At 58.0% G+C, this 26,670-nt stretch overlaps 1 protein-coding gene across 4 annotated transcripts in view; it reads left to right on the plus strand.

The window, feature by feature from the left end:
* GALNT9 (polypeptide N-acetylgalactosaminyltransferase 9) overlaps positions 1–25,037 on the plus strand; it is an 80,058-nt gene extending 55,021 nt beyond the window's left edge. For 3 of the 4 annotated variants that reach the window (XM_077875162.1, XM_077875164.1, XM_077875165.1), the window contains 5 exons: positions 12,983–13,168; positions 15,558–15,695; positions 16,575–16,670; positions 18,603–18,770; positions 20,699–24,146. In XM_077875162.1, the coding sequence (XP_077731288.1) occupies positions 12,983–13,168; positions 15,558–15,695; positions 16,575–16,670; positions 18,603–18,770; positions 20,699–20,845 (735 nt within the window). In that variant the 3' untranslated portion in view covers positions 20,846–24,146. Of the gene's footprint in view, positions 1–12,982; positions 13,169–15,557; positions 15,696–16,574; positions 16,671–18,602; positions 18,771–20,698; positions 24,147–24,329 lie in introns of those variants that run through there. The other variant, XM_077875163.1, reaches the window with a different exon arrangement.
* The last annotated feature ends 1,633 nt before the right edge of the window (positions 25,038–26,670 follow it).

A 26,670-nucleotide genomic window follows, 5' to 3' on the forward strand; every position in this document is an offset into this window, starting at 1 on the left:
CTTCACTTCTAAGAGTTTGGTTCAGAGCCTCATTTTGGTCTGAAAAGAAAGAAAATTGGGTTTAATTCGGAGTGGACGGCGCATTTGAAGGCTGTTGTTCGTGGCGGGACTGGGTGGTGGCCTTTCCAGGGCCCTGTGACCTTCAGCGCCAAGGTCACTTCCAAAAACCAGCTCTGCTTCCAGGGAATCGGCTGGGCCCTTAGGTACATGGATCGTGACCTCGTGACCCGGCTTGATGTCCCTGCCCACACAGCACTTGGTGTTTCCTCCGCATTGCCACTGTCCCGTGGGCCACGCGTGTGCAGGGACTGAAGCTCCCTGCCCAAGCCCGTGGATGCCTCCCCCAGCGGTTCTGGCCTAACTAGCAGGTCCAAACCCTGACATGGTGCAGCTCATGTGGCTTGGGAATGGGGTCCTCTCTCTCAGGCCGTGGCATCCAGCCTCAGGGTTCACTGCATTTGACGCCCTGAAGCCCCAGCTTGATGGCCTTGATTCTGTAAACTTTGCTCTGGGCCCAGCAGAGACAGAAGGCCCTCAGGGGTCTGGGCCTCAGTGCCTCGGGGTGGCGGGACGGCCATAAATGGCTGGTGTCCCTTGGAAACTCGTCAGTAGAGGGGGCCCCAAGCAGCCCCCTGGAGCTGTTAATGGAATTAGAACAAGAGGAAGCCAACATGAGTATTGGATTCCCGATTTTAAAACAAGGTTTGAGCCAAGACTCCCAAGTGGCCACGACACTGAGTCTGGAGGGCCTGCGACACTGCCACAGAGGCTCTGCCATCAGAGGTCTGAGCAGACGTGGCTTCCCAGGCCGCAGTCCTCAGGCTCCCACTGCACCTCCATCCTCTAGAGGTTTTCTTAAAACACAGACCACTGGGCTCCACCCCAGGGAGTCACACTCAGGGCAAAGCCTGGGTGCCTGCGTCTCCAGCACGTTCTCGGGGCTGTGAATGCTGCTGGCTGGAGGGCCCACGCTGGAGCCAGCCCCAGGCTGCCGAGCACCCAGAACGCACCCAGGGGCAGAGCTGGCGTCCTGGCTGGCGTTGGAGGCCCAGCAGTCAAGCCAAGTGGTGCTCTGGTCGGTTGGGGTCCTGGGTTGGTTGGTTTGCTTTTCCCTCTGGAGCCTTTGTTCACAGGGATCGCTTAGGCTGGTCCTGAAAAATTTCTACACAGTTTGTCGAAATCACACATTTCTAAACCCATTTGCTTTAGGCTTTTTGGTTAAACCCAGGGACTCTTGGGGTTATGGGTATAAATCTCATCCAGTAAGAACGCTCACCTCTCCCTTTTCTTTGATTAATGTTTGATTAACTCGGATTGAACAGATTAAATACTATTCAACAACAATCAGTTCCATTTCTGCCCTGAGTTGATTAAATCCCCTTGAACCTTTTATAACAACACAAATATAGTGTGTTTATGCTCCTGTTGAAGCACTTTGAGTGTCTGGCATCACAGCAGAAATTCCCCCAAATGCTGAGAAAGTTCTAGTTTATCCAATATATTAAACATACACCACATCTCAAATTCTCTGAAGCATTTCAGAATTGTTTGCAATTCTATTTAATTATCTGGCATCTAGACGTGGGGTCAGAGCCTGGGAAACACCAGGACACAAGGTGATGGAGGGGTGGCAGCACCTGGGAACACCCCAGTCCAGCAGAGGAGGTGTGCCCTGTGAGCAGCCAGCAGCCTGTGCTGGTGTTGGCGATCAGAGATGGAGGAAGGACAGGGACGGGTCTCACCTGGTGGCCAGCAGGACATCAGAGGCCAGGGGTAGCATAGACAGGCATTCTCTGGGGCATTTGAAGAGGGACATGTAGCAAAAGGAGACCCCGGAGCCCGACTGTGCTCAGCACCCCTGCGGGGTGATCACGGGCGGGACCCCAGTGTCCCCAGCCTTGGTCTCCATGGCGTACAGTGGGGTCTGGGCTCAGGGCTGCTGCGCAAGGTCCTGCCTGGGTGGGTGGGGGGGCTCTGGTGCTGCTGGGGGAAGGGGAGGGGGCCACTTTGCTAAGGGAGGCGACATGGGCATAGACGTGGGATGGACATGGTTACAAATACGGCTTAGATGTCTGAACAGATGCCAGCATGGACACTAGGGATGGACATGCTCATACAGTATCACTTCACGTGTGTTATGTGTGCTTCATGTACATAAACCGCGTGGACCTGCATGTTTATACATGTTCCTTTTTACTCTTGTTGCTGCTGGGTTTCAGGTAGCTTGCCAGGAAACAGGAACATTCCAGGAAAAGGACATAAACTATAAATATGAGAAGGGAGAGAGGAAGATGCAGGCAGGGACAGGGCGGAGAGGACTGGGGCGAACACGGGACCAGCAACGCGGCCCACGCCCCTGCTCCCGGCTCGCGGTGCAGGCAGGCCAACTGCTGGAGGCCATAGTCACACCGGCCCTGGTGCCTCTGCCGTGGGGATGCTGGTGGTGCTGTCAGGGCAGCAGCTCACTTGCACCTGCCACCGGCCTAGAGCCCCGGTCCGGTTCCTGAGTTTAGAGCAGGGTCTCCCCACAAACCCACCTGCCGTGGGCCAGAGATAGGCACAGAGGGGCGACAGCAGGGTGACCAGGCAGGCTCCATTTGTGTCCCCAGAGCAGACATCACTATCCCCCGGAGATGCTGACAGTTGGGGGGATGGACAGGGTGAAGGGGTCCTGTGGCAGCTCCTCTGCAGCCCTCCTCCCTCCTGGCCTCATCCCATGTGGAAGCCCAGAGAGCCCCAGACTCCTCACTCTGAGAACTAAGCCCAGATTCGCTCCTGTGATCCACAGGACCCGCAGCACCACCACCCTGTGCCCCATTCCCCACCCACCTCCACACTCAGGAAGGCTCCAACTGTTCTTCCACGGCCAAGCCACACTGGCCCCTCTGTGGCTGCCCCTTCCAGCTCGGCTCTCAGCCCCACAGCCTCTTCCTCCCACGGTGTAGCCGCGGCTGGGCCCCTGTGGCCCCTTGCTGGTGCTTCCCCCTCCCTGCCGTCTGTGAAGGCAGGGGCTACACCTGCCTCGCTCGATGCTTGTTTGCTGCTGAAGCTGACCATGAGTAGTCAGTGTTCCATGCATTTGTAGAAGGAGTATAGGAATCATCTGGAAGGCAGAGGCACTCTGTGACCCGCTAGATGCTGGAGCCCAGGGTGGGGCACATCCTGGGTGCTGGGGGTGCAGCAGGGGACACAGCAGACACAGGTCTCTGCTCACCTCCAATAAATGCCTATGGTGTGTGGTGTGCTCTCTGCAGCACCAGTAGAAAAACACAGACAGGGAAGGGGTGGAGAGTTGTCACTTTGGATGGGGTAACCAGGGAAGGAATGCCAATACCTGAGCCAGTGAGAAGGAGCAGAGGAAGCAAGCTGTGCACTGTGGGAGGGAAAGGCATTCCCAGCTGAGGGGACAGCACATGCAAAGGCCCTGAGGCAGAAGCATGCCTGGCAAGAGTGTGGCCCTCATGGCAGAGACCACAAGCGGCCCTATGGTCTTTCTCCTGCCTTCCTGTGCAGACAAGCCTTGTAGCCATAGCCGTTTCTGATCTGTCCTCAGCGCAGGCAGCCAGGCCCACTTGGAGGAGTAACTCTGTGGTCTGGGGCCAAGTTCCATTTCTGTGATTGTAGAAATGCCAGCTGCTCATCCCCTAATGAGGAGAGTCTGAGAGCCAATTAGGGGCAAATGAATCCATTGCCTCCGTTCAGTTAATAGAGGCCAAGACAGAATCAAGCGGCTTGGATCTCGGCTGGGAGAGCCATCTGCAGAACACAAGCTGGAAATCGTTTGCTTCTCTATTTTGAGACTTTCAGACTCGCCGCTCTACAGTGTTACAGGAAAGCCTTTTTAGTGCTGGGGTCCATCACTGCGCCTTCAGATGCCCTTGGGGGATGTTGGCGTCAAGCATCTCGGGCCCAGGATGGCGGGGTTTCCCTCACCCTCCCAGAGCAGGGGAGCGGCAGAGTCACTGAGGGAGGGTGCTAGGGAGGGGTGCCCATGCTGCTCCACGGCCCACATGGCTTCTAGATGTCAGAGGAGTATGCGGTGCACCTCAGGCTGGTGCCAAACCTTCCTCTGTGAGCAGCAGGTGCAGGAGAGGGTTGGGAGCCCATAGTAAGGTCCTGTTCTTGCTGCTTTCAGGAAAGGCTTGTTCTACATGCACGTGGTAAGGATACCTGACAAGGTAAGGATGCATCCCTGCTCCCCGGCAGCCCACGGGGCAGGGTCTACTCACCTGCCCCCAGGTGCCCCCAACCAGAGGAAGCAGGCCTCCAGGCAGGGGGCAGAGCCTCTGTTCCCGTGAACATCTTTGTGGAAGAGCCCTGTTTCTTGCACAGGGTCATCAGAGGCCCCCCACCTTGAGACCTGTGCTTGGAGCTGGGCTCTGCCAGTTAGCCAGCTGGGCCCCTCTGAGCCTTAGTTTCTCCATCTATCATGGAGAGGGGTGGTAGGACTGAACTCCAGGGCTGGCAAGGATGAAATGGAAGTTCTTGGCCTGAAACACGACAAACACCCAGTGACTACTCATTAGTATGTACGCAGGCATTTCTGGGTACCATTCTCCTTTCCTTCATAAAAATGACTTTTATTAGAAAAACACTGAGGTAAGCAAACTGGAACAAAATGAAAGTCACAGTAATTCTCTGTCAGTGCCCAGATGCATGTCCTTTCAGAGCCATTTTGCATACGTGGTGGCCTTGCCCGCAGACATGTCAGCACACGTGTTCCCTCCCCGAGGTCTTCACTGCATGCTCAGAGAGGCAGGTCTGAATCTGGGAAGCTGCTTGACCATAGCTCCCAACACCTGCAGTCCCCACACTAAAGGCTTAAATCCTTCTGGAACATACTTTCTATACAAGTAAGGTTGTGATCTTTCCTTGTATTGTCTGAAAATAACAGGCCCGGGCTTCTCACTCCACGCACCAAATGCCCATCCTTCTCTGCTGACACTGACGGGGGTGCTCACCTGTCCTGCTCACTCCGCTCGTAGGACGTGTGGTGCCGGCAGTTGCATCTTTCCACATCGTTGCTGTAGAGTTTTCTTGGCTGGTGTCTTGTGTCCCCTCTTTCAACCGAACCTTGGAAACATTTCATCAACTTCTGCTCCATCGGTGCATCACTTGAGCTGGCTGACAGTCAGCACTCCACCAGGAGTGACCGGGAGACCGACTGAGCCCCCGACCCTTCGCGTCTGGTGCATTCTTTGCCCTGCCTTCCCCTCAGGTCCCAATAGATGCTGTCAACAGAGGCTGATGTCCTTTCACAAATACGGAGAGCACCAGGGCTCCTGGCATGTGGACCCACCACCTGGGCGTCCAGCTGCATACCTAGTGGGAGGTGCCCCCCTGGCCTCCTGCTTCCCATCTCTGCCCTGATCTGCTGCGTGTTCTGGGTCATCTCCTCAGCCCCACACCCCAGTGAGTGAGTTCTCTCCTCAGCTGTGTCCAGACGGCTACCCAAGCCACTTCCTCAACTTTGGTTTTCAATCTTAATGAGAGTATTTCATATTTACAACATGTTCTGCTAGTATTTTTCATTATGTGGCTGTTCTTAGAACTGCTTGCTTTGATTCAAGCTCTCCTCTTTCTTGATGAATGGTTTCCCCTCCTTCCTTCATCTCTGAAAGCCCTCGGGACCTGTGAACGTGCTTCTTGGCCTCTTTCCTAAATCCCATCTTGGGTTGGTGGGTGATTCTTCTGGAACTGGGTTTTCTTCATGTGCTCTGTGCATCCGTTTGAGATCCCATCTTTCATGGAAATTGTATCTTCATGCTTACTGGTCCATGGATGCTGGCCCCCCAGGCCCCAGCTCGGAACTAAGCAGCTTAGATTTCACCCCAAGACCCGCTGGGCCCAGTGTTCCATGGGCTATGCATCTCTTCTTCCTGTCCCGCTGTCTGGCTGCAGCCCAGGGAGCAGCTCTTCTGCTCATGGTTGGGGCACCCAGCCAGTGCCCAGCCACAGACGTGGTCCCTGGCTGTCCGTGAGGTCAGTTGCCTGCACCTCAGAGCTCCAGCCCAGTCCCACAGCAGCTGTCTGCTCCTTCTGCGTGGTGGGGAGCTTCCTCTTCTTTTCCAAATATACTTGTAACTTTTAAATAATGTACCTACCACTGTGTGTTCGGGGAAGATAGAGAAGATGTCCACACCTGTGGCCTTAACTAGATACCCCTCTGTCGCTTTGTCCAGCTGCTGTGGGCCTGGATCAGGAGATGCGGGGGGCATGACCCAGGAGGTACAGCCTCACCTCTGCTTGAGGACAGAAAGTGCAAGAACACGCAGCCCCACCCTCCAGTAGTGTCCAAAGGACAGAGCTACTGGGATTGAGGACTATGCCCAATGCCCAGAGTGCTTCGAGGGTGGACAAAGGGGAGAGAAGCACTTAGCGCAGCTGCCTCCAAACTCACGAGCATCAGAATCCCCTGGAGGGCTTGTTAAGATACAGACTGCTGGGCCCGGGCCCATCCGGGTGTCTGTTCAGCAGGTCTGGAGGGGCCAACCACATGCATCTCTAAAGTGCTCCCAGGTAAGGCTGCTGCTGCTGGTCCAGGGATCACACTTTCAGATCCACTCAGTTTCAAAATGAAGGAAACCATTTTTTTTTCTTTTTGTTTGCTTGGGTGTTCAGCACATCTGGGAAACAAGTGGCAGGAACTTGGAATAAAAGTCCAGCTTGGAAGTTTCTGTGGGTCTGGTAGCGGGAGTGGAACATGGAAGTAGCTGTTTTAGAGCAAATGTGTGTATATACATATTGTCCCAGGGAGAGACGTTTTCTTGTCAAAAATGTATGAATTGAGCCCAGCTGAGCCCTGGGAGATGGACTTGCCTTCCCAAAGCTAAACCCAGTTAATTCTGCGCCTAGTGCAGTGTCACTCCTGCAGAACAAGGGGTCTGTGTGACAAGAGGGGGACATCAGCCCGTGGCTGCATTGGCGGGGGGGGGGGAGGGGGCGGCGGGGGGGGACAGGGAGCATTGAGCAGATTGGAGATTTTTTTAAAGATTTTATTTATTCATGAGAGATGCAGAGAGAGAGAGAGAGAGAGACATAGGCAGAGGGAGAAGCAGACTTCCTGTGGGGACCCCAATGTGGGACTCAATCCCAAGACCCAGGGATCATGACCTGAGCCAAAGGCAGACGCTCAACCACTGATCCACTCAGGCATTCCTGAAAGTCTTTTAAATTAGATTCAGAGGCAAAATCTCCAAAAGTCATACACACAGTTTCTCCTGAGTGAACATGAAGCCCTGGTTGTTTGTTGAAGGCGGAAATTCTGCACTACCAAAAGGAAGATGGTGGCTGGGCCCCTGGTGGGTTTGCACCAGGTTAGATGTCCTGTGTGGCTGGATGCCTGGGCCCTGCCAGCCTTGATCTGGACCTCCGGGCTTCTGGCTTTTGGTCTGGAGGCCTGGGCTAGGAGGCTGAGCTTGTTCACCTCTCCCTGTCATAGCCTCATCTCAATAGTACAGCTCTGCACGGCCCCTGGATAGTTGGGGCTGGTTGTTTGGATTAATGTGGATGGATGGATGGATGGATGGATGGATGGATAGGAGGATGATAAATGGGTGGATGGGTAGAAGGGTGGATGGGCAGATGGATGGGTGGGTGGGAGGGTGGTAAATGAATGGATGAGTGGATGGATGGGTGGATGAATGGGTGGATGGATGAGTGCATAGATGGATGGGTGGGTGAGTGAATGAGTAGATGATGGATGGACAGGTGGGGAAGGATGTGGGGAAGGATGTCTCCTTAGGAGGACTTAATGGCACACTGTCAGTCAGGGCAGCTACTGAAGAAACAGTGTCACCAGGAGCTGAAGCGCCATGCTCAGAAAACCCTTCCTACCTGAACTCACATCTGAGCACATGGAAACGCACTACACCCAGCCTTAATTTGGATGCCAATCATGATGCAGCCTAGAGCAAGGAATTATTTTTGTTCCTGAAAGCCCCTGCTGTATCATCTGCAAATCCTGTGAGAAGGAGTTGAAGATCCTGGGCTGGTCAAGGACAAAACCTAATTACTTCTATTCTGCCACAATGGCTGGGAAGGCACCAGGCCCACGCCGCATCAGGTCTGCAAATCCCAAGACCTTTGTGCAGCATTTCCTCCCAAGTGAGCTTTCTGTGGGCTGGACCAGAGGTCAGGGATGCCACAGACCATCTCATTCACACCACTAGAAGCTCCTGGCTATCGACGTCTTCACTCTCAAGGAGCACACTCTGATTTTGCCCAGAAGCCAGAAGCTCTGTCCACCACAGCCAACATAGGATACTAGCAGGATCAGGCCTCTCTGAGGCAGCCGTGAGGCTGTGCGTGCACCCTGCTCTGGGAGGCAGCCACTAAGGGATTCTGAGTCCCCAGGCAGCTGCCAGCTGTGTTGTTGCTCAGCAGGTCAGGACTCGGCTGCCACTGAGAAAAGTGTATTTCTCACCAGGCCACACAGGGCACTTGGGGAGGCAGCAGGAGGGTCAGAAGGCTGCAGGTGGACGAGGCCAGGACAGAGGCTTTCTGGGGTTGGGTGGTTTGCACACAGAAAGAGCCCCTCAGCGGGTTGCTTACTGCCCCTGGGAATTGCCCAGTCCGGGGAGGGACAGTCCCTTCAGGGTCAGCGAGGCCCCAGACGTCACAGCATCAAATATAGAAAATTAGAAGACGTGGTTAATACCCAGGCCCAGCCCTGACCCTCTGGAGGCAGTGGAATCACAGGCACTGGCTTCTCCCCACTTGCACTCAAGGGCTGCTGGGCCAGCCTGGTTTGGGGGCAGGCATCTGATGGAAGCCCAAGCCATCGGGGCTGGGAATAAGTGGGAGCCAGGCCTGGCAGCATCCTCTCCCCATTGCTCTCCACCAGGTGCTTCTCAAACATTGCTACAAAGCAGATTCTGATGGAGGAGGGCCAGGACCCCATCTGTGTGCCCCTCTGCAGCTTTGACCTGACTGGTCCTCCTGCGGGCCCCCTTCCACAGCATGCTCAGGAGTTCAGTTAGGGCAAAGCTGACCTGCGACCACCATGTCCAACCAGGTCTCCCCAGAGCAGTGGTGAGGTCTGCAGAGTCCACTGTGAATAAGGCAGCAGGATCTGGACTCCTACTCTTCCCCTGTTCCCTAAGGCCACAGTGATGCTTCTTGGAGCCAACTCCAGAGGCCTTGAGAGTCGGGGGTCTCTGCTGGAGGCCCTGGCCTCCTAACTTGGGCTTTGCCCTGTGCTGATGCATCAGGGCCAGCTCTGCTCTAGGAGGCCCGTGCGCTGGGGGCCTGGGCTTCGTGCTGCCTGCAGAATGTAGGGGCCCTGGTGGCCTCCTGAGTGTCTGCATCATGGGGCAGGACAGCTGCTCCACGGAACCGCGACCCCAATCAGGGCTGTCACAGACACAGGAGGGCCGGGGAGGGGTGAAGTGTGTGTGTAAGTGCACATGTGTGTGTGCATGATGTAGTCGGATGAGCATGAGGCCTGGACCACAGGATTCTAAACTACTCCCAAAGATTCTGATGAAGAGTAAAGTTTGTGGGCTCCTGTCCCAGCCTCTCCACCAGGAGCTCTCCAGAGGCCCCACTGTGTGCACTTGGGCTCAGGTATCCCTTCACCGATCAGCTCAGGGCAAGTGAGGACGAACAGGGCTTGCTGAGAAGCTCAGGGCCACTGAGGGGTGGGTGTCATGCTGAGCTACAAATTAAATGAAGTCAGAGTCCAGAAAGCATCTCCATAAAAATGATGGAGGGCACATTCTCCTCCCAGCACTATGCAGAGGAGGGCAAAGCCAGGCAGCTGGGGTCATTTGCCCTCTCACATTCAGACGCAGGAAACTCTGGCCTTTAAATAGTGCGGCGCTCCAGGAAAGTGTCACTTGGATTATGGCAATGGTGTGGAGAGAATGGAGAAGCTAGTGAGAGACAGGCACCTTGCTTCAGCGTGGGTGTCATGTGAGCGCCAGGCGCAGGCAGCCCTAATGGCCAGGCTCCCACAGGGCTCCCCGTGGGCTCACAGTGCACAGGGGCAACAAGGACAGTCTGACCTCTGTACGGTGGATGAGCCGCTTGCTGGCTCCTGTGCAGACCAGTCACAAATTCCAGTTTTTTCAGAAGCAGGGCCCGCCCACAAGGGCAGAGGACCCTCAGGAACCCCCGCTGGAACCCCAGCTGTAGACACCAGCTCCAATGTCCGAGGGGCTCCGATCTGTGGGGCCCCCTGAGCTCCTTCCCTCTGAAGAGCTGCCTGCAGACCCGACACCTGGTCCTCCCTCCGTATTTGCTGTTTCTGTCTGAGTGCCAATTAACCACGCTGATTGAGATAATTAGTGGTTGAGCCTGGGGTGGGTGTGACAGTGGCGCTCAGCCCTCCGTGGCACCCCCTCGGCTCTGGGTGGAGAGGCAGCCTCGGGGGTCATGCGTAGTTCTGGCTCCCACCCCCCACCCCCACCCCATGAAGCCACTGTGTGACCATGGACCTGTCTCGTGACCTCTTGGTGCCTCAGTAGTAAGAGTGAAGTCCACCCCCAGTGCACCTCCCAGTACCACCTCCTAGTCTGGCTTCCTCGGTTAGGAATGTAGCAACAGAAAACCCCTAAGGCAGGCTGGGACAGATGGGGATCTGGGCCTCTAACAAAGCACAGGGCTGACAGGCTCTAACCTTCTAGCCACCATCCTTCGTGTATAGACCTGAAGCCTTGTGTGTGTGGCCTTACGGCTGCAAGATGACTGCCATGCTTCTGGACCTTATGTCCTTAAACCATAGCTTTCCCCAAAGCCTCACCCTGAGACTTCTGCTTTCATCTCATTGGCCAGGATGATCTTCATGGCCACCTCTAGAATGGGGTACAGGTTGGGGGCACATGGGGTCTGTGATGTGACTTGAGTCAGGGTCTGGAGCCATGGCGTCATCACCTCCATGTGGAAATGCCCCCGTTGAGCCCCTCGTCCCTGCCCCGCACAGAAGTTGCCTGTGCGGTGATGCCCACAAGCCCCAGGCCCAGCTCACTCTGTCCCAGCTCAGGGGCAGGGGCGCTACTTCAGGACAGTTGGTTTCCACCTGCCACACGACGCCCCTGCCATGGGACCCTTCCTTGCCTCTGAGGACAGTTTTACCCAAGAAAGGGATGGGGGCCTGAAGGGGCCCTGAACTCACCACAAAGCCCCACACGAGGGTCTGTGTCCAGCCGTCCTCACACGACTAAAGCTTGACGCCCCTGAGCCAGATCCCACAAGGCCTTTCCAGTCATCCTGTCTCAGGGCTGTGCTAGCCACACATGGTTGCACAAATCAATTCCAAATTAGTTGACATCTAATAAAATAAAGATGCTGGCTCCTTAGCCTGGCCAGCCACACTTCAAAGGTGCAGTGGCCATGCGTGGCTGTGGCTACCATACTGGCCACCCAGATCCAGAACATGCCCATCCCTGTGCAAAGTCCTGTGGGGCAGCAGGGCTAGTGGCTGCTAACACATTCCTCAAAGGGAATCCATTCATTCATCATACAACTGCTTACCAGGCATGGGGACTGCATACAGGCTGTTCTGAGTCCCGCAGTGGGGGCAAAGGGGAGGGCAGTCGTCCTGGAGCTCACATGTCGGGAGGAACAGACCAGGGGAGCCAGTAGGCCGAGGGGCTGAGGGGCTGCAGCTTCAGAGGGGAGGGTGGGGAGGAGTGGCATCTGAGCAGAGGCTTGTGGGTGGCCTGGCACAGAGACAGGGGCGTGCTCCCCCAGAGGGAAGAGCAGGTGCACAGGCCCTGGGGGCATGGGGGGGCAGAAGGAGAGGGTGGGGAGCCCTGGGAGCACAGTGACGGCAGCAGAGGCCTGCTGGGCCCTCCAGAGACACAGTGTGGTGGTGTGGTGGCCGCAGGAGGCGTGAGGAGCAGCAAGGCAATGTCTCTGCAGGCCTGCAGGGCTCCCACTATTGCACGTCCATGTTTGCCTTCGGGAAGATTCCTGGTTCACACGTTTCCACCTGCGTTCCCAGTTCCAGCAGCTGGGCCGGTGGCTGGGTTTGGTGGGAGGCCTGTGAGTGGAAGTGGCAGAAGTCCCCAGGCTGGCTGCACAGAAGCCCTGCGTCCTCCTGGCACCCGGCGACCCCTCCCCTAGAAGCCACGCAGTGTCGGCTGCTCACCGCTCAGCACAGAGAAGCAAACTTCAGTGGGACCCCTGGTCCCGGGGCAGGATCTGTGCCATCGTCTCAAAGGAGCTGCCCCCTGGGCCCTGTGCGAGGGATGCAGAGGGGTGGTCCAAGGTGGGCAGGGCACCAGGCAGCAGGAGACTGGTGGCCAAGAGCTCAGATCATAAGGAACCCACTGCCTCCCCCACGCACAGCAGGTCCAACTTGCCCAGATGTGACCTCCAGCCAGCGGTGGTGTCAGTCGTCAGCTGTGAGATCTGCCCTCCTCTCTGCTTTCTGGAGGCAGAGTAGGGCAAGGGAGGAGCAGGGATGTCAGGATGGTCGGGCTGCGTGGAGACAAGACAGACCCAGCATGCATCAGGGCATCGTGGTGCAAACCACTTTTCTCCCTGGGTGGGGTCTGTGGGGATGGTCAGCTACTTCGGGGGATGCTATTTTCAAGGAAGCAGCTGTAAGATGTTCCCTTTAGCCAAGAGTGTGTGTTTGGAGTGCTTGGAGCTGCATTTGCGAAGTAAGTGCTAGATCGCAGGGGTGTGGACTGGTTGGCATCCTCTTTTCAAATTAGTTTGTGGGTCTGTTCCCGGGGCTGGGGGGCAGCTGCTGGTATGTGAGCCCTGGACCAGGCGCCTCCCCCCCTGCCCCACACAGAGCAGGCTCTCGGGCAGTGGGGGGCAGGGGGATGAAATCTGGTAGGAAACCCAGAAGGGAAGGCACCGTGTGCCCAGGCCCCAGAGCACTTGACCCAAGGCCACAGATGCTCTTCCTGGGGAAAGCCCACCGTATGGTGCCCTCTGGAAGGTGTGTCCTGGGGCCTGTAAGCAGGGGTGGGGGCTACACCGGGAAGGGCTGGGGCCACCCAGTGGCTGTATGGTGTCCCCGAAGGTGTGGCAGTGCGGCGGCAGCATGGAGGTGCTGCCCTGCTCCCGCGTGGCTCACATCGAGCGTTCCAAGAAGCCCTACAACAATGACATCGACTACTACGCCAAGCGCAACGCCCTGCGGGCAGCCGAGGTGTGGATGGACAGCTTCAAGTCCCACGTGTACATGGCCTGGAACATCCCCATGACCGTAAGCTGGGTGGAGGCATGGAGGGTGGGGCGAGCCGGGCCAGGGTGCAGGCGCACCCCACCCCAAGGGGGCCCATCTGGGAGAGGCTCCCCGAATGCCGGTCCCGCTTAGGGGCCCCTCGCTTTTTGGTGGATGTTTTCCATGGTAAAGGGAGCTGCTGGCGGGGGCATGTGAGCGTTGGCTCTTCCCCGATCTCCGGCACCCAGGGCTGACCCCACCCAGGGATCCACCCACCCACCTAGAAACACCCGCGAACTGGCCCCCCGTGGCTCCGGGGGCGGGGCCGCTCCAGCTCCCTGCCTGGCAGCCAGCACGCGGACGCGGCTTCTGTTTATGTTTGCTGTGGCTGAGCATACATGATACCAAATCTACCACTTCAGCCTTTTCAGAGCACGCAGTTCGCGGGCGCTGAGCACACCCACAGTGCCCTGCAACCATGGACTAGGTAGTGACCTAGTTCCAAAAACATCACCCCAGTCAGAATCGCTCCGCCGTGAGCTGCCAGCCCCCGTGTGCCCGCCCCCACGGCCACCTGCCTGATCCATGTCTTCCAATGTGCCCATCCTGGGCACTTCCTACAAATGGACCCTACAACGTCTCCCCCATTGTGTCTGGCTCTTCCGCTGAGCTCCGTGTTCTCCAGGTCCATCGGTGGTGTCGTGGGCGCCGGGGCTTCTTCCTCCCTGTGGCCAAAATCTCCACATCCAGGGTGTGGGAGGCCACCGCCCCCCCACCATGGACGCCTGCTTCCGGTCCAGGTGCTTTTGACACATGTCTAGTTAGGGGCCACTGTTTGTGATTTTTTACTTTGTAATCAGCTAATTTCCCATAAATAGCCCATATTCTGGCTTTTCTTAGAAACTTAGGAGACCTGTTCCCCTGCCTCTGTGACAGTGATTGAGGGCAGGTGCTGAGAGAGGCCACCCCTTATGTGGGGTGACATCCAGGCTGCTGGGCACCCCTGCACTCGTGCTGCTTCCCTGGCCATGGGAGCGTGTGAGGCCCCGCGTCCCCCACACGCATCAGCCCACAGTAAGAGCCACATCTTGTGTCACGACCCTGCACACTCATGTATATCTGTGTGTGCTTCCCTGTCCACACACAGAGCTTCAAACACGTGACACGAGTTACAGAAACACATTATGTCTGTTACGTGAGTTTCTCTCCGCACCCTCCTGAACCAGCACGCCACCCACCAGCAGCGCGTGCCTGGCATTTGGGTAATGCTGCCCCAGTGCGAGGCGGGGCCACCGGCTCACACGACCCCCTAGGGAGGGAGGAGGGACCACTGTGGGCAGACCTACTTCCCCACCAGTTCCCCACATGGCAGTTTCCAGCAAGAGGAAGAACGCCACGGAAACACACACATTTATCAGAGATGGACGGAGGGCTCAGTGTCTCTTGAAAGCCTCATTTCCCACCAAGGGAACAGATGCAGGAAACGTCCCCATTACTTCTCAGAAGGGAACCCAGGTGCTGTTCCCATGGGGCCTGCAGGCCGCGGGCATGAGGGGTCAGAGTTCCGAGCCAGAGCCAGCAGATGCCCTCCCATATCTAATTCTCGGGGCCTCGGGGGCCTCCACTCCCACGACTCACCGGATCCTGATGTGAAGGCCCTGGGGTATCTCTGCAGCTGTGCCCACCACATGGATGAGGGAGCAGGGCACCCCGAGGGCAGCACGCCTTCCAGCCACGGGCTTGGCCAGCTGTCTGCAGCCCAGAGTGGAGCCAGAGGAGGGCACTGGCTCAAACCTGCTCACACCTGCAAAAGCTTAGTGCTCGTTGCCGCAGCCAGGACCCCAAGGCTACCCTGCGGTTCAGCGTTTGGCTAGAAGGACCCAGAACTCAGGGAAGCTGTTGTGCTCAGGGTGATGGTTCTTGCAGTAAGAAGTACAGACTCCCAGGAGCTGGACAGAGAGCCCTCTCACAGCAATGCCGTGGGATGCGGTGCACAGTATGTTGCTGACCAGGGACATCCAGCAAGCCTCAGTTTTTTCTAGGGCTCGTCCACACACACATGGCCAGCCTCCCATTGGGCTGTGGGAGCAGTGATCAAGCTGATACCCTACCATGGCCCAAAGCTCCCATACATCACCCCGCAGTGTAGACTGTCTGCAGAGATTCCAGCTAAACAGCAGTCTAGTCAGGCAGTATATTCCCAGGGCTCAGAGGTGACCTCCCAGCCAGCCCACAGCCCGGGGCCATCTGTCCAGGTTGGAGAAGCAGGCCCTTCCCATCGGGAGCTGCTGCCCAGACCTCCAGGGGTTCTGGGGGAAGAGAAGGGGTGGGGCTGCCCCCAGGTCTTGGGGGTCCCCCATCACAGGCAGAGACCTGGCCCTGGGGACTCGGCAATGCCAGCTCCCTTCCTGCCTCACTTCCCACCTTGCAGAACCCAGGGGTGGACTTTGGGGACGTGTCTGAACGGCTGGCCCTACGGCAGCGCCTGAAATGCCGCAGCTTTAAGTGGTACCTGGAGAACGTGTACCCGGAGATGAGGACCTACAACGACACCCTCACGTACGGAGAGGTACCGCCTCCACTGGGAGGGCCCCCCAGGCCACACCCTCACCCATAGGCACATGAGTGCTCACGGGCATAGAGAGCCACACGCACACATACAGGGTGCGGAGCAGAAGAGATGCCTAGGCTCACAGCCAAGTACCTGCATACGGAAGCGCACAGTGACACACGTATGTGCACAAATACACCCACGCGCGAATGTGCACATCTATTCATCCACATGAACGTGGGCCCCTGTGAATATGTTAGGGTCTGCACTCATGTATGTGCAAGTGCACACAGACACGGAAGTACACATTTGCACACAGTTTTGCTCATGTGCACACAGACTCATGGGTCCTGTCCTGAAGACAAACTGTCAGGTGAGCAGGTGCTCCAAAACCACTGGGACGGACACAGTGACACACTCACATAAACACAGTGCATTATCTAAGTGCAAACAACACATATGTGGGCTCAGACTCGTTGACTGCATGACATGCACATGTCTGCACCAGCCATTGCGGGCACAACCACACTCTCGGGTCTCTCTCAAGCCAGTGAGAAAGGGTGCTATGTACCCTCCCCTCCCCCCGCCCATCACCCTGATCAGTGCTGCTGGGGAAGGCGCCCCCCTTCCCTCGGGGCTCCAGCTGTTTCTGGGGAACCCAGGACCCCATGTGGAAGGAACGTGTGCACTCCGGCCTGGCTAGCGCTCGGTGTGAGGCTAGGAGGAGTGTCCAGGGCGGACAGTCCTGACTGGCCTGTCCGTTCCTGCAGCTCACACTCCCAAGGTGCTGGCCACCCAGCAGGCCCCTCTGCCCTGAGTGGGGATGGGTGGCCTTGCCCTGGTCTCTGGGAACCCCCACCCTCACCGTGAGGTTTCTCCTTCGGTTTCTGGTCATAGGTGAGAAACAGCAAAGCCAGCGGCTACTGCCTGGACCAGGGAGCAGAAGACGATGACCACGCAATCCTCTATCCGTGCCACGGGATGTCCTCCCAGGTAGGGGCACGGCAGGCTAAGTCCAAGCTCTCAGGGGCAGCGTGGGGACCCTCGGGGAGACCCCCCTGCCCCAGGTAGACTCAGAGCAGGGCTTGCGGTGCCAAGCAAGCCTTGGGCAAATTGCTTGCCTCAGTCTGCATCCATCGATGGGGCTGTGATGGTACCTCTCAGGGCTATCGTGTGGACCAGAGTGGATTGTGTGGGAAAGCGTTTGCCATAGTGTGGACAGAACCTGGAGGTATCATGGTTCCCGCTCGTGATCTTCAATCATTGCTGGGCGTGGGAGGTGGCTTTGGAAATGTCTACACTGATGTCCAGGCTCCAGGCCCACAGAACCAGATGATGTAGGGGCAGGTGTGTGCTCAGAGCTCAGGGTGATGCTGAAGTGCAGGCCCCGGCGTGGAGCCTGATGACTCTGGTCCCGGTAAATCTGCTGATAAAGGTAATACTTCAGAATGACTGTCAGCTTTATTTAAATTAAGCCCCAGAGTGATTTCCCCAAATGACACTCGGCTCCCCTCCACGAGCTCTCTGCGTCTGAGTAGCACTCGGATGTCCTTGCACTGGAAACCTGCAGTGACCTGTGCCAGCCCCGGTCATGGAGAAGCGGTGGTGTGTGGCAGGCATGAGGGCCGGGCCTGTCACGCTGGAGCAGAGTGTGGTTTTCCCCTCACTGTGCCCCTCACACAGCCTCGTCCCAGGACCCCACTGGGCCTCTCCCAGCTGCTTCCACATTGAGACAAAAGACAGATTCACCCACCAGGAGTCTGACGTGGCCTCAGAGAGGACATCGAGTCTCCTGGGCTCATCAGACTCCGTGGTCGATTCTCTGGCTGGTGCCCAAGGGGAGGATGTGTACGCACCAAACAAAGAACTGCAGGAGATGATCGGGGGGACTGAGGTTGTCTCCACGTCCTGGGCACGAGATAGATGCCACAAACCACGCAGCCTGCTCCTGGTGTGGCTCACACATGTGCTGGTGCCACGCCAGCCCAGACCACCCAGCAGGACCGAGGACCCACTTCCAAGCCGGGGCTCACCCGTCTGGCGAGCTGTGCTGTCTGCTCAGGAGGGCCGCAGACCCTCCCATGGGACCTCTCCCCAGGCCGCCCGGTTCTGAGGGCAAGCACCCCAGGACAGCCAGGGGCGCCCACTTCAGAGGTCGGACAGCAGCACACCGTGATGTTCACATGCTCCCCAGAAAGACCCAGAGGAGGTCGCAGATCCCCACCCTTAATAGGAGAGCTCAGAGTCACTGCCACGGAGCATGTAGGGTGGGAGCTGCCTATGTTCCATGGGATTGTGCTGGAAAACACAGCAGCAGTGCATCCAGGTGTGTGCAAACTCGCGCCTGCAGGGAGAGGGCTGAGGTACAGGCACACCTGCTGGCTAACGGAGCTGGTGCTGCTTGCTTCTGTATTGCGTCCATGGGATTTTCACAGCAGCCCTGCCTGGCAGGCGCTGTCAGAAACTCCTGCACAAGGGACCCCAGGCCGAGAAAGTGGCATGACTTGCCCAAGGCCACAGCTGGGAATGGCAAGGATCTCTAGGACTGGCTTCTGTCATGAGCACATGTGAAGTAGGATCGAGGCATGCATGAACTTGGGGTTGCCTTCCCCATGGAAATATGTTCACCTCAGGGTTGTTTGAGGGCAGATGGGGTGCCCTGAGGGCATGTGTGACAGTGTCCTCCTCAGAGCAAAGTTCTGGGAGGGAGTGAGGCAGTCCTGCTGGGGGATCTTAGGGCAGGAGCAGGGCCAGGGAACGGGGCTATCTGAAGGGCATCCCCAGGTGGGCTCTCTGGGCACACCAGCCCCTCCCCGCCGCCCCAGGGCCTGGCGCTCCCCAGGAAGTCGTGGTGAGTGGGCTGGTGGGGGTGGCGTTGCCTCGCCCTCCCGCCTTCCCTGACCCCTGTTCCCGGTCCTGCGGCAGCTGGTGCGGTACAGCACAGAGGGCCTGCTGCAGCTGGGGCCGCTGGGCTCCACCGCTTTCCTGCCGGACTCCAAGTGCCTGGTGGATGAGGGCAGGAGCCGCACGCCCGCCCTGAAGAAGTGCGAGGATGTGGCCCGGCCTGCGCAGCGGCTGTGGGACTTCACCCAGGTCAGCGGGTGGCTGAGACCCCCAGGGCCCCTGGGCTGGCCCCTGGGGTGGGAGCTGTGAGGGCAGGAGGGGTTGACCCCTCTCAGAGGTTAGGCTGCTTGCCCAGGGTCACTCAGCCGGGGAGGGGCCCACTGGGCTGGTCATGCACTGCAGTGCCCTCACACTCGTGCGTCCTCTGGCCTCCCGGGGCGCGGTCAGATGGAAGGGACAGACGGGGCAGGGCCCCTACCCAGACGCCCTGCCGCCACTGCTGGCCAGGCTCTGCGGGAATCAGCCCCCCGGGCCCTGGCGCTGCTGGGACGATGACACAGGGTTAGAAGTTCCCGCCCCAAGAACAAACACTAGGGCAGGTGAGTCACAGGTGGCCACTCCGACACAGGCCCCTGCCCAACAGCAGCCACTGGCTAGGATGGCACCCGGGTGAGAACCGCACACCAGCCCCAGCGGGCCGCCTGCGCCCAGGGAAGGGGCTTCCAGCTTCTCCCAGCCCCATGGCCCTGGGCCTCCTGTGAGCAGATTCCTGCCCCCACTGCCATCCAGCTGGCCTTCCTCCGTGGGGCCCTGTCCACAGGCCCCTGCCCTCTGCCCACCCTCAGCTCGCCCTGCCCTGCGTCCATCCAAATACTGCACACTCTTCTCTGGGAGCCCCGAGGTCGCCTTCACCTCCATTCACCCTCCGTGGTGAGGAACTCCCATGTGTCCTCCCGTGACCTCACCCGGAACCCCTGTCTCCCTCAGCCCTGCCAAGCACCCTACAGGCCTGAGCAGTACCCTACCCCTCTCCCTAAAACCCAGTTGCATCCTACATCCCCGCTGTGTTCCGAGGCTGCCAGCGAATCACCAGACAGGCACACTCTCACCCTCGTGGAGCTGGAACTCCAACCAGGCATCTACAGGGCGGTGCTCCCACCATGGGCCCTGGGGGGGTCCTTCCTGCCACTCCAGCCTCTCCAGGCCCCCTCCCTCCTCCTTCTTCCACCTGCCATCTGGCCTCTGTGTATCCAAATCTCTCCCCTGTTGAGGATACTGGCATGGGACGGGTGGCACCTGCTCCACTGTGACCTCATGTCAGCTGTCATGTGTGCTCAGACCCTGACGTCACATTGCCAGGATCTGGGGTCGAGGATCAGAGTGTCTGATCTGCTCCTCTAGAACTCTCCACCCATGGGACTGCATTGTGAGGGTCCTGAGAAACCTGCCACCATGGTCTTTGTACCCTGGGGAGCCACTCCCAGCCTTCCCTGACCATCCCCTTCCCCAGCAGGGGCTGCAGGTGTCTTCCAGGAGACATCCCTGTCTCTGTCCCCCAACCTCAGCCCTGCATGCCCTCTGCCATCACTCCCATGGGGTGGACCCATGACAAATGAACACTGTCAGGTGGCCCTGCCCTCGGCGTTGGGGTCTGAGGGCTTCCAGTTACAGGAGAGGCTGCAGGGGTGAGCTGTCCTGCTTTGAGGCAGAGTCAGTAAGGGTCAGAGGTCCCCAGGACACCAGGTTTGGGGTTGGGATGGTAAGAAGCACCTGTTTGGAAAAAATGGAGAACATATAGTATACAACCTGGGGTCCTCAGGCTGGGCCAGAGTCCTTGATGTCTGGAGGACCAGGGAAGCTGCAGGGGTGATCGATGGGCAAGTCAGATATGATAAAGGCAGGAGGCACATGGGGGAGCCTTCCATCTCGGGGCCCTGTCTCCATTTTGCTAAGTCACTCCTTAGATTCCAGGAGCAAGGCAGGCTGGTGACGTGGCTGGTAGGGTAAAGATGCCCGAGGACAGAGGACCAGGCAGGGACAAGGGATGGGGGACAGATAGTTCCCTGAGTCTCTGGTGGCCAAGCTGTGACCTGCATGGGGTGTGTCATCACCCCCACTCCCAAGATGCTCTCAGGGACCCCAAGGCGTCCATGCCAACCCGGTTCCCCTCCCCACAGAGTGGCCCCATCGTGAGCCGAGACACTGGCAGGTGCCTGGAGGTGGAGATGTCCAAGGACGCCAACTTCGGGCTTCGGCTGGTGGTGCAGAGGTGTTCAGGGCAGAAGTGGACCATTAGAAATTGGATCAAGCATGGGCGGCACTGACCCCAGCCCCACCCTGCACCCCTCCCCTGATGTATACCTTAAGGACCTGGGGAAGGCATCGGGCCCACCTGCTGGGCCGGGTGCCAGGACTCAGGCCCCTTCCCTCCTACCGCACCACTGGGACCCAAAGGGCCCTGGATGTGCTCTGCGCCACCCCTGGCCGGGACCTCAGCTCAGCTGCCAACAGGCTATGTCTCTGGGACAGCGGGGACCTCCCCGTGCACTTGGAAGCAGATGCCCAGGACCAGCCACCCCACCAGGAGCACAGACCCTGAAGCCAACTCCAGCTCCAAATCACGTGCCTTTTCTCCGGTATTCCTGTCCAGGCCACTGGGACGGCCCACTCTGCATGTGCTGAAGCCCCTGTACATTCCCCCCTCGTCAAAGTAACCCCCGAGAACTCAGAGGGCTGCCAAGCTCCCGTCCCCTCCAGGCAGAACTGTGCCCTCTTCCGTCTTCTGGTCATCTAAGGCAAAGCCCGGGAGAGCAGAGCAGAGCCCTCTCCAAGGCTGGGGAGAGGGAAACCCAGCAGATGCACCTGCAGTGGTCCGCACGGCGCCCCGGGCAGTGCTGAGACTAGGAGATTGTGCTGCTTCCATCTGGCACAGAGTGGATCAGAGGGCACAGGGCTTGTCTCATCCACAGGAGTCCCACCTGCTGGGTCGTCCGGGATCGGGGCCCCTGTTGTAGCATCTCACCCAGGGCCAGGCACTTCCCCTTATTGCTCTGAGGCAGGGGTCAGCAAATGATGACCCCTGGCCCTGTGCCTGTTTTTATAAATAAAGTTTTATTGGCACACAGCCACACCCATCTGTTCATATATTGTCCAGCACAGCTTTCTTGCTCCAGGGCCAGAGTGGAGAAGCAGCACAGGCCGCACAGGGCCGTCCCAGGGGCTCAAGAATGCTGTCTCCGGGCAGGATGGTGTTTTATGATTGCACTGAATGTTACAGGGCAGATGGGGTGCATCTACCTGGGAGCAAAGCTGGATAGTCCTGTCCCCGTCCCCCATCAGACCTGGTGCCCGGCTATACCCAACACCAGGTGCACCTGACACCAGCTGCTCCCTGAAACTACCAGTACACCCATACTGGCTGCACCCCTATGCCAGCAGCACCCTGACACCAGCTGCACCATAATTCTGAGTGGAAGGCCTGGGCCATCTGATGACAGGGCATCCAGGCTGGCCTGGCTCACCCAGACAGAGGCCGAGCCTCTGCAAGCTGAACCACCCAGTCCTCCCAGTGGGGGCTCCCGATGTCCTCCTGGTGTCCCTCCTGGGGTCTCCCAGGGGCAGAAATAGTGGCGCCATTTGTGATTTCCAAGTCGCCCCCATTCTTGTAGAGTAGCCTGGAGCAGGTTGGCAGGGTTTCTGGACAGCAAGGCTTCAGGCTGGGGGCACATATGACCCACATGTTCCCTTTGTCCAGGGCCAGGCAGCCCACCTTCCAGGGAGGACAGGGGCCCACCTGCCCCTCCAGGGAAACATCACAGCTATCTGCCCCAGCTGTGCTTGTCTCTGCAGAGGAGCGCTGTTCTGGTAGGGCCAGGGCATCCGAGCCCTGAGACAGCAGCTCCTCTCCCTCTCCTATGGGCCATCTCTGGGGAAGGTGGAGGCTCTGACCTACCCTCGGGGTCAAAGGGCACCCAATCTGACATCCGCTGTTCTCTGGCCCCGCAGAGACCCCGGGAGTCTGCACCTCACTGTCCCCCATCCCAGGCCCCATGGCTCCCCCTGCTCCCTGCTGCTCCTCCCCTGCTCCTTCCTGGGGCCCAGTCCCCTACTTTCTGCTGCTGCAGGGAGCCCTGCCCATCCCGAGGTCCCCGCTCTCCCCAGGGAACTTGACCAGCTCTGACCCAAGTCCCCAAAAACTCTCTATTTCAGATCATCCCCCAATTTTAAGACCATAATGGTGGCAAATAGCTGGTAGTGAGTGAGGCCTCCAGAGTCCACCTCTCACCAAAGACCTGAGCACACTCAAATCCAGGGGTGTCCTGAGTGAGGGTGAGATGTAGCAGCCATGGCCCACTAAGGGGATTGCCAGTGGTTTAGAATAGAAAGTGTCACAGCTTAAAACCATAAAACTCTTGGTGTTACAATTCATCAGGCAGACTGACAGCCTCATCAAAGTGCTGGTTGTGCCACACAGCCTCGCAGAAGATGGACGTGTCGCCACAAACCTCCCATCCTCACGGGAGGCGGCACAGTTTGAAAGCCTGCTGTTGGGTCCTGGCTGGCGCCCGGCTCTGAGGACGCAGGTCACCGAGGACAGGCAGCCGGGCCTACGGGCACCATAGCAGTGGGTTCGAGGCAGTGGCGCTCTGTCTGCTGTATCCATGACAGACAAACCGCCTTCCCACAAGGCTTGGTCCCGGAGCTCTCTTACGTTCGTTCACTGCAGACCTTCCTGCCTCGTGAGCAACTGTACCCTCCACCCAGGCTTGGGCTTTTCCAGAACTGCCTGAGAATCCAGGGCCTGGGGTGGGGAACTCAGTCCAAAGAGCCCAGCTGATGCCCCTGGGCTCTTTGGACTGAGAATGGAGAGAACAGAGGGTGGCCTGGCAGATCGTCAGGTCTGTGGACACGTTCCTGACCAATTTTGTGGTCGCGGTGAGGTGTGGCCGTGGCAGTGGCTGGTGGGCATTCCCGCTGGTGCAGATCCCTGTCTATCCTAACTCACAGTGACATGCACTCCCCTGACCCCCCACCCCACCATCCTGGATTCAGAAGACGCTCTCACACCATCCGTGGCTTGTCCTGGAGTGAACCCAGCCCCCGAAACCCTGACTAGATTCGTGTTCACACTTCCTCGGCTTCAAAGCACAGTAATTTTTCCTCTCTGTCTTCTTTTGAAACACTGGTCTGTGGTTGAGGCCACCCCACTGTGCCAGCAAGGATCCATCAAACAGGGGCTCCCATGCAGGCAACAGATCGCATGATGGAAGTGCCGAGGCTTCAAGGTGGGGGGTACTGGGGCATCCTGGGACTCACCTTCCAGCAGCTGAAGGGACCAGGAGCCTGGGCCACTTGTGGGGCTGGAGCTACAGGAGCAACGGGAGCACCCACCATCGCAGATGGGCACCTGGGTCCTGTGGAGCAGTGCTGGAGAGGAAATCAGGCAGGTTTTGTCACCTCCAGTGATGTCTGCCAGCTGGACCATACCACTTGCAGGAGTCAATTTTTACATTTTCAGGAATTTTGTGAACCAATTGTGAAATACAGCTATTGCCAAAAGTAAATTACCCTGAACCTACAATTAAATATGTTATGTTGAAAACAAAGGTAAATACTCCAAACTCACTACTTGCTATTTATTCTCATTTTATTATCACCCACACTCTTGGTTCATCTATCATGTGGAAGTGAGACAGGCTCCCAAATGGAAGGTGGGTGGCTGGAAGTTGTCTGAGGTGGACATACTTGTCAGTGGGAATGGTCAGCTGTTGGACACCGACCAGTGCCTCCCTGTTTGCATCGTCCCAGGGCTCTGGACACAGTGTCTTCTCAGCCACATAACACAGGGGGTTCTCGTCAGAGCAAAGAAGGTCTACGGCCAAGTGATCCCCTATCCCCACCTGCTTGGGAAAGTGCTGGCGAGCACTCTGGGAAGAAGGAGGAAGAGGGAGAAATAGGTTTGAAATTGCAATCCCACATCATCCTCAAAATAACCCTGAGTGGTGCTGAGAACTTCTGTGTCCATTTTATAGGTGGGGACACAGAGGCTCTGAGGACAGAAGATACGCAGCACCAGGCGCACTCACACTTTCCCTGGCGCCAGTCAGGGGTTCCTAGGCAGATCTGCTCCATGCCACACCTGTTCCCCTGCACTCTCCCTGGCTGCACTGAATGGTTTTTTTTTTTTTTCTTTTTAACCAATAGTCATGTTCAAATGGCAAAGATACAAGTAAATAGAATCTAATAAAACTTAATAGCAAGTCCACTTCTTCCATTAATCCAATTATAAATTGGCTCTGCAGTGAATTTAGAAAAACTCATGTTGTTTATTTAAAACGGTTCATTGGTCACCAAACCTAATGAGCAGTGGGGCTCTGGGCAGGACTGTTCACAAGCAGATGCTTCTAATGAGGAGCAGGGAACACACAGAGGTTTTCCCTTTGCTCTGCTCTCGACAGAGATCACGTGCATCAGAATTTAATTTTGTCTAATAAAAATATTTATTGCTCCAATGAATCTTCAGTTATGGTTGAGACTGGCTGGGTGAGTGGACCCTGTGGGAAGCAGGGGCCTGGCCCAGGGTGCGGTCCCCAAGAGAAGGGCAGGGGGTGGGCCAGGAAGCAGGTTGGGGGGAGCAGGGCAGGGAGGGCAGTGGGGGGCGGGGACCAGGGCTGGATGTGGGTGGTGGGAGAGTAGAGCAGGGAGTGGGGCAGGGAACCAGGACAGCCAGAGATGGGGGACAGGGAGGGGGCTCCTGGGTGGGGCTGGCCAGGGACCCAATGTTCACAGGGATGAAGACTCTTCTGAGAACCCCAGAAGCCCCCACCCCCACTCCCCCACCACAGCAGTGGCCTCAGGGCCCTGAGGGAGGGGATGCCTGGAAGAGGAAATGAGATGGGGGGCGCTGAGGTCTGCAGCCTCCTCCACAGACCACACGTCCCCCAGCACCCGCCCTGTCCTGGTCCTGGGGCCCCTGACTCCCTGCAGGCACAGGGTGGCCCGGGCATGTGGGTCCTGGCTCCAGGGCGCTGTGGGCACTAGTGGATTTCAGGGCTGAGCCCTCACCCCAGGCACACCCAGGCGGATAGAGGGATTGGGGGGGAAGTTGGGGGGAAGGCAGCGGCACTGGGAGCCGGCTTGTGGGCCTCACCACTGCTGGCAGCAGAGAACCCACACAGGAGAAAGCTCTTTCAGACCCTTGGGACACCTCAGGCAGCAGTGCAGGGTGTAACTTGTTTCCAGGGCTCTAGGCAAACATGGGGAAAGTTCCCTCCTCACAGCCCAGGGGAGCAGTTTCGACAGCTTCTGGGAAGCCCAGGGTGTCTCGCAGATGAAGGGCCACACAGCAGGTGCGGGGACGGCTCTCTTGGTGCCTTGGCAGCCAACCCCTGGGCACAGGGCTGACCTCATGGTGGGGAGTTGCATCCCTCCGGTCACACTGGCCCTGGGCTCCAGCTCCTGGCACTGGGAGGGCCCAGTGCTGGTCGTGAGACACAGAACTCCTGCTAGAGGTCAGGGAGGCCACCACACGTTTGGGCATCAGAAACATGGATATTCCAGCTGGACTACGACACCCACAGCACCTGGAAGCCACTGGGAAATGTCCTGTCTGCTGGGCTGCCTTGATGCAGGCACCCACCACACAGCCTCCCCCATCACCTCGGTGTGCTGAGAGTCTCCCCATGTGCTAGCCTGGGGCGCTGAGGAGGTGATGGTGCCCAGTGGCCAGCCGCGGCCCTGCTACCAAGGGCCCTGAAGGGGTACCTCTCAGGCCCCCGCTGCTAGCCTGGAAGCCGTGTCACTTGCTTGCGTGGGACCCCAACCACTGGCCTGCCATGCCCCGTGACAGCTTGCCCTGAACACTGTGCCTGACAAAGAACTCAAGCTGGGGCCTCGAAACCACAGAGGCCTGTCCTCCCACAGCTCTGGGTCCAGAAGCCCAGAATTAAGGTGTGGCCGGGAAGTGCTCCCTGCTCCCTCCGTGGGCTTGGGGGAGGATCCTCCCTGACTCTCCTGGCTTGGGTGGCTGCCTCCCTCCACCCCTGCCTCCTGGTGGTGCTCTATGTCCTGTTCCCTCTTCCCACAAGGACACTGGCTGATGGATGAGGAACGCCCTGCAGTTTCCACCAATGACAAGATCATCATCAAC

Source organism: Canis aureus, chromosome 27 (genome assembly GCF_053574225.1).
Source record: "Canis aureus isolate CA01 chromosome 27, VMU_Caureus_v.1.0, whole genome shotgun sequence".
In the NCBI taxonomy this organism is placed as follows: Eukaryota; Metazoa; Chordata; class Mammalia; order Carnivora; family Canidae; genus Canis; species Canis aureus.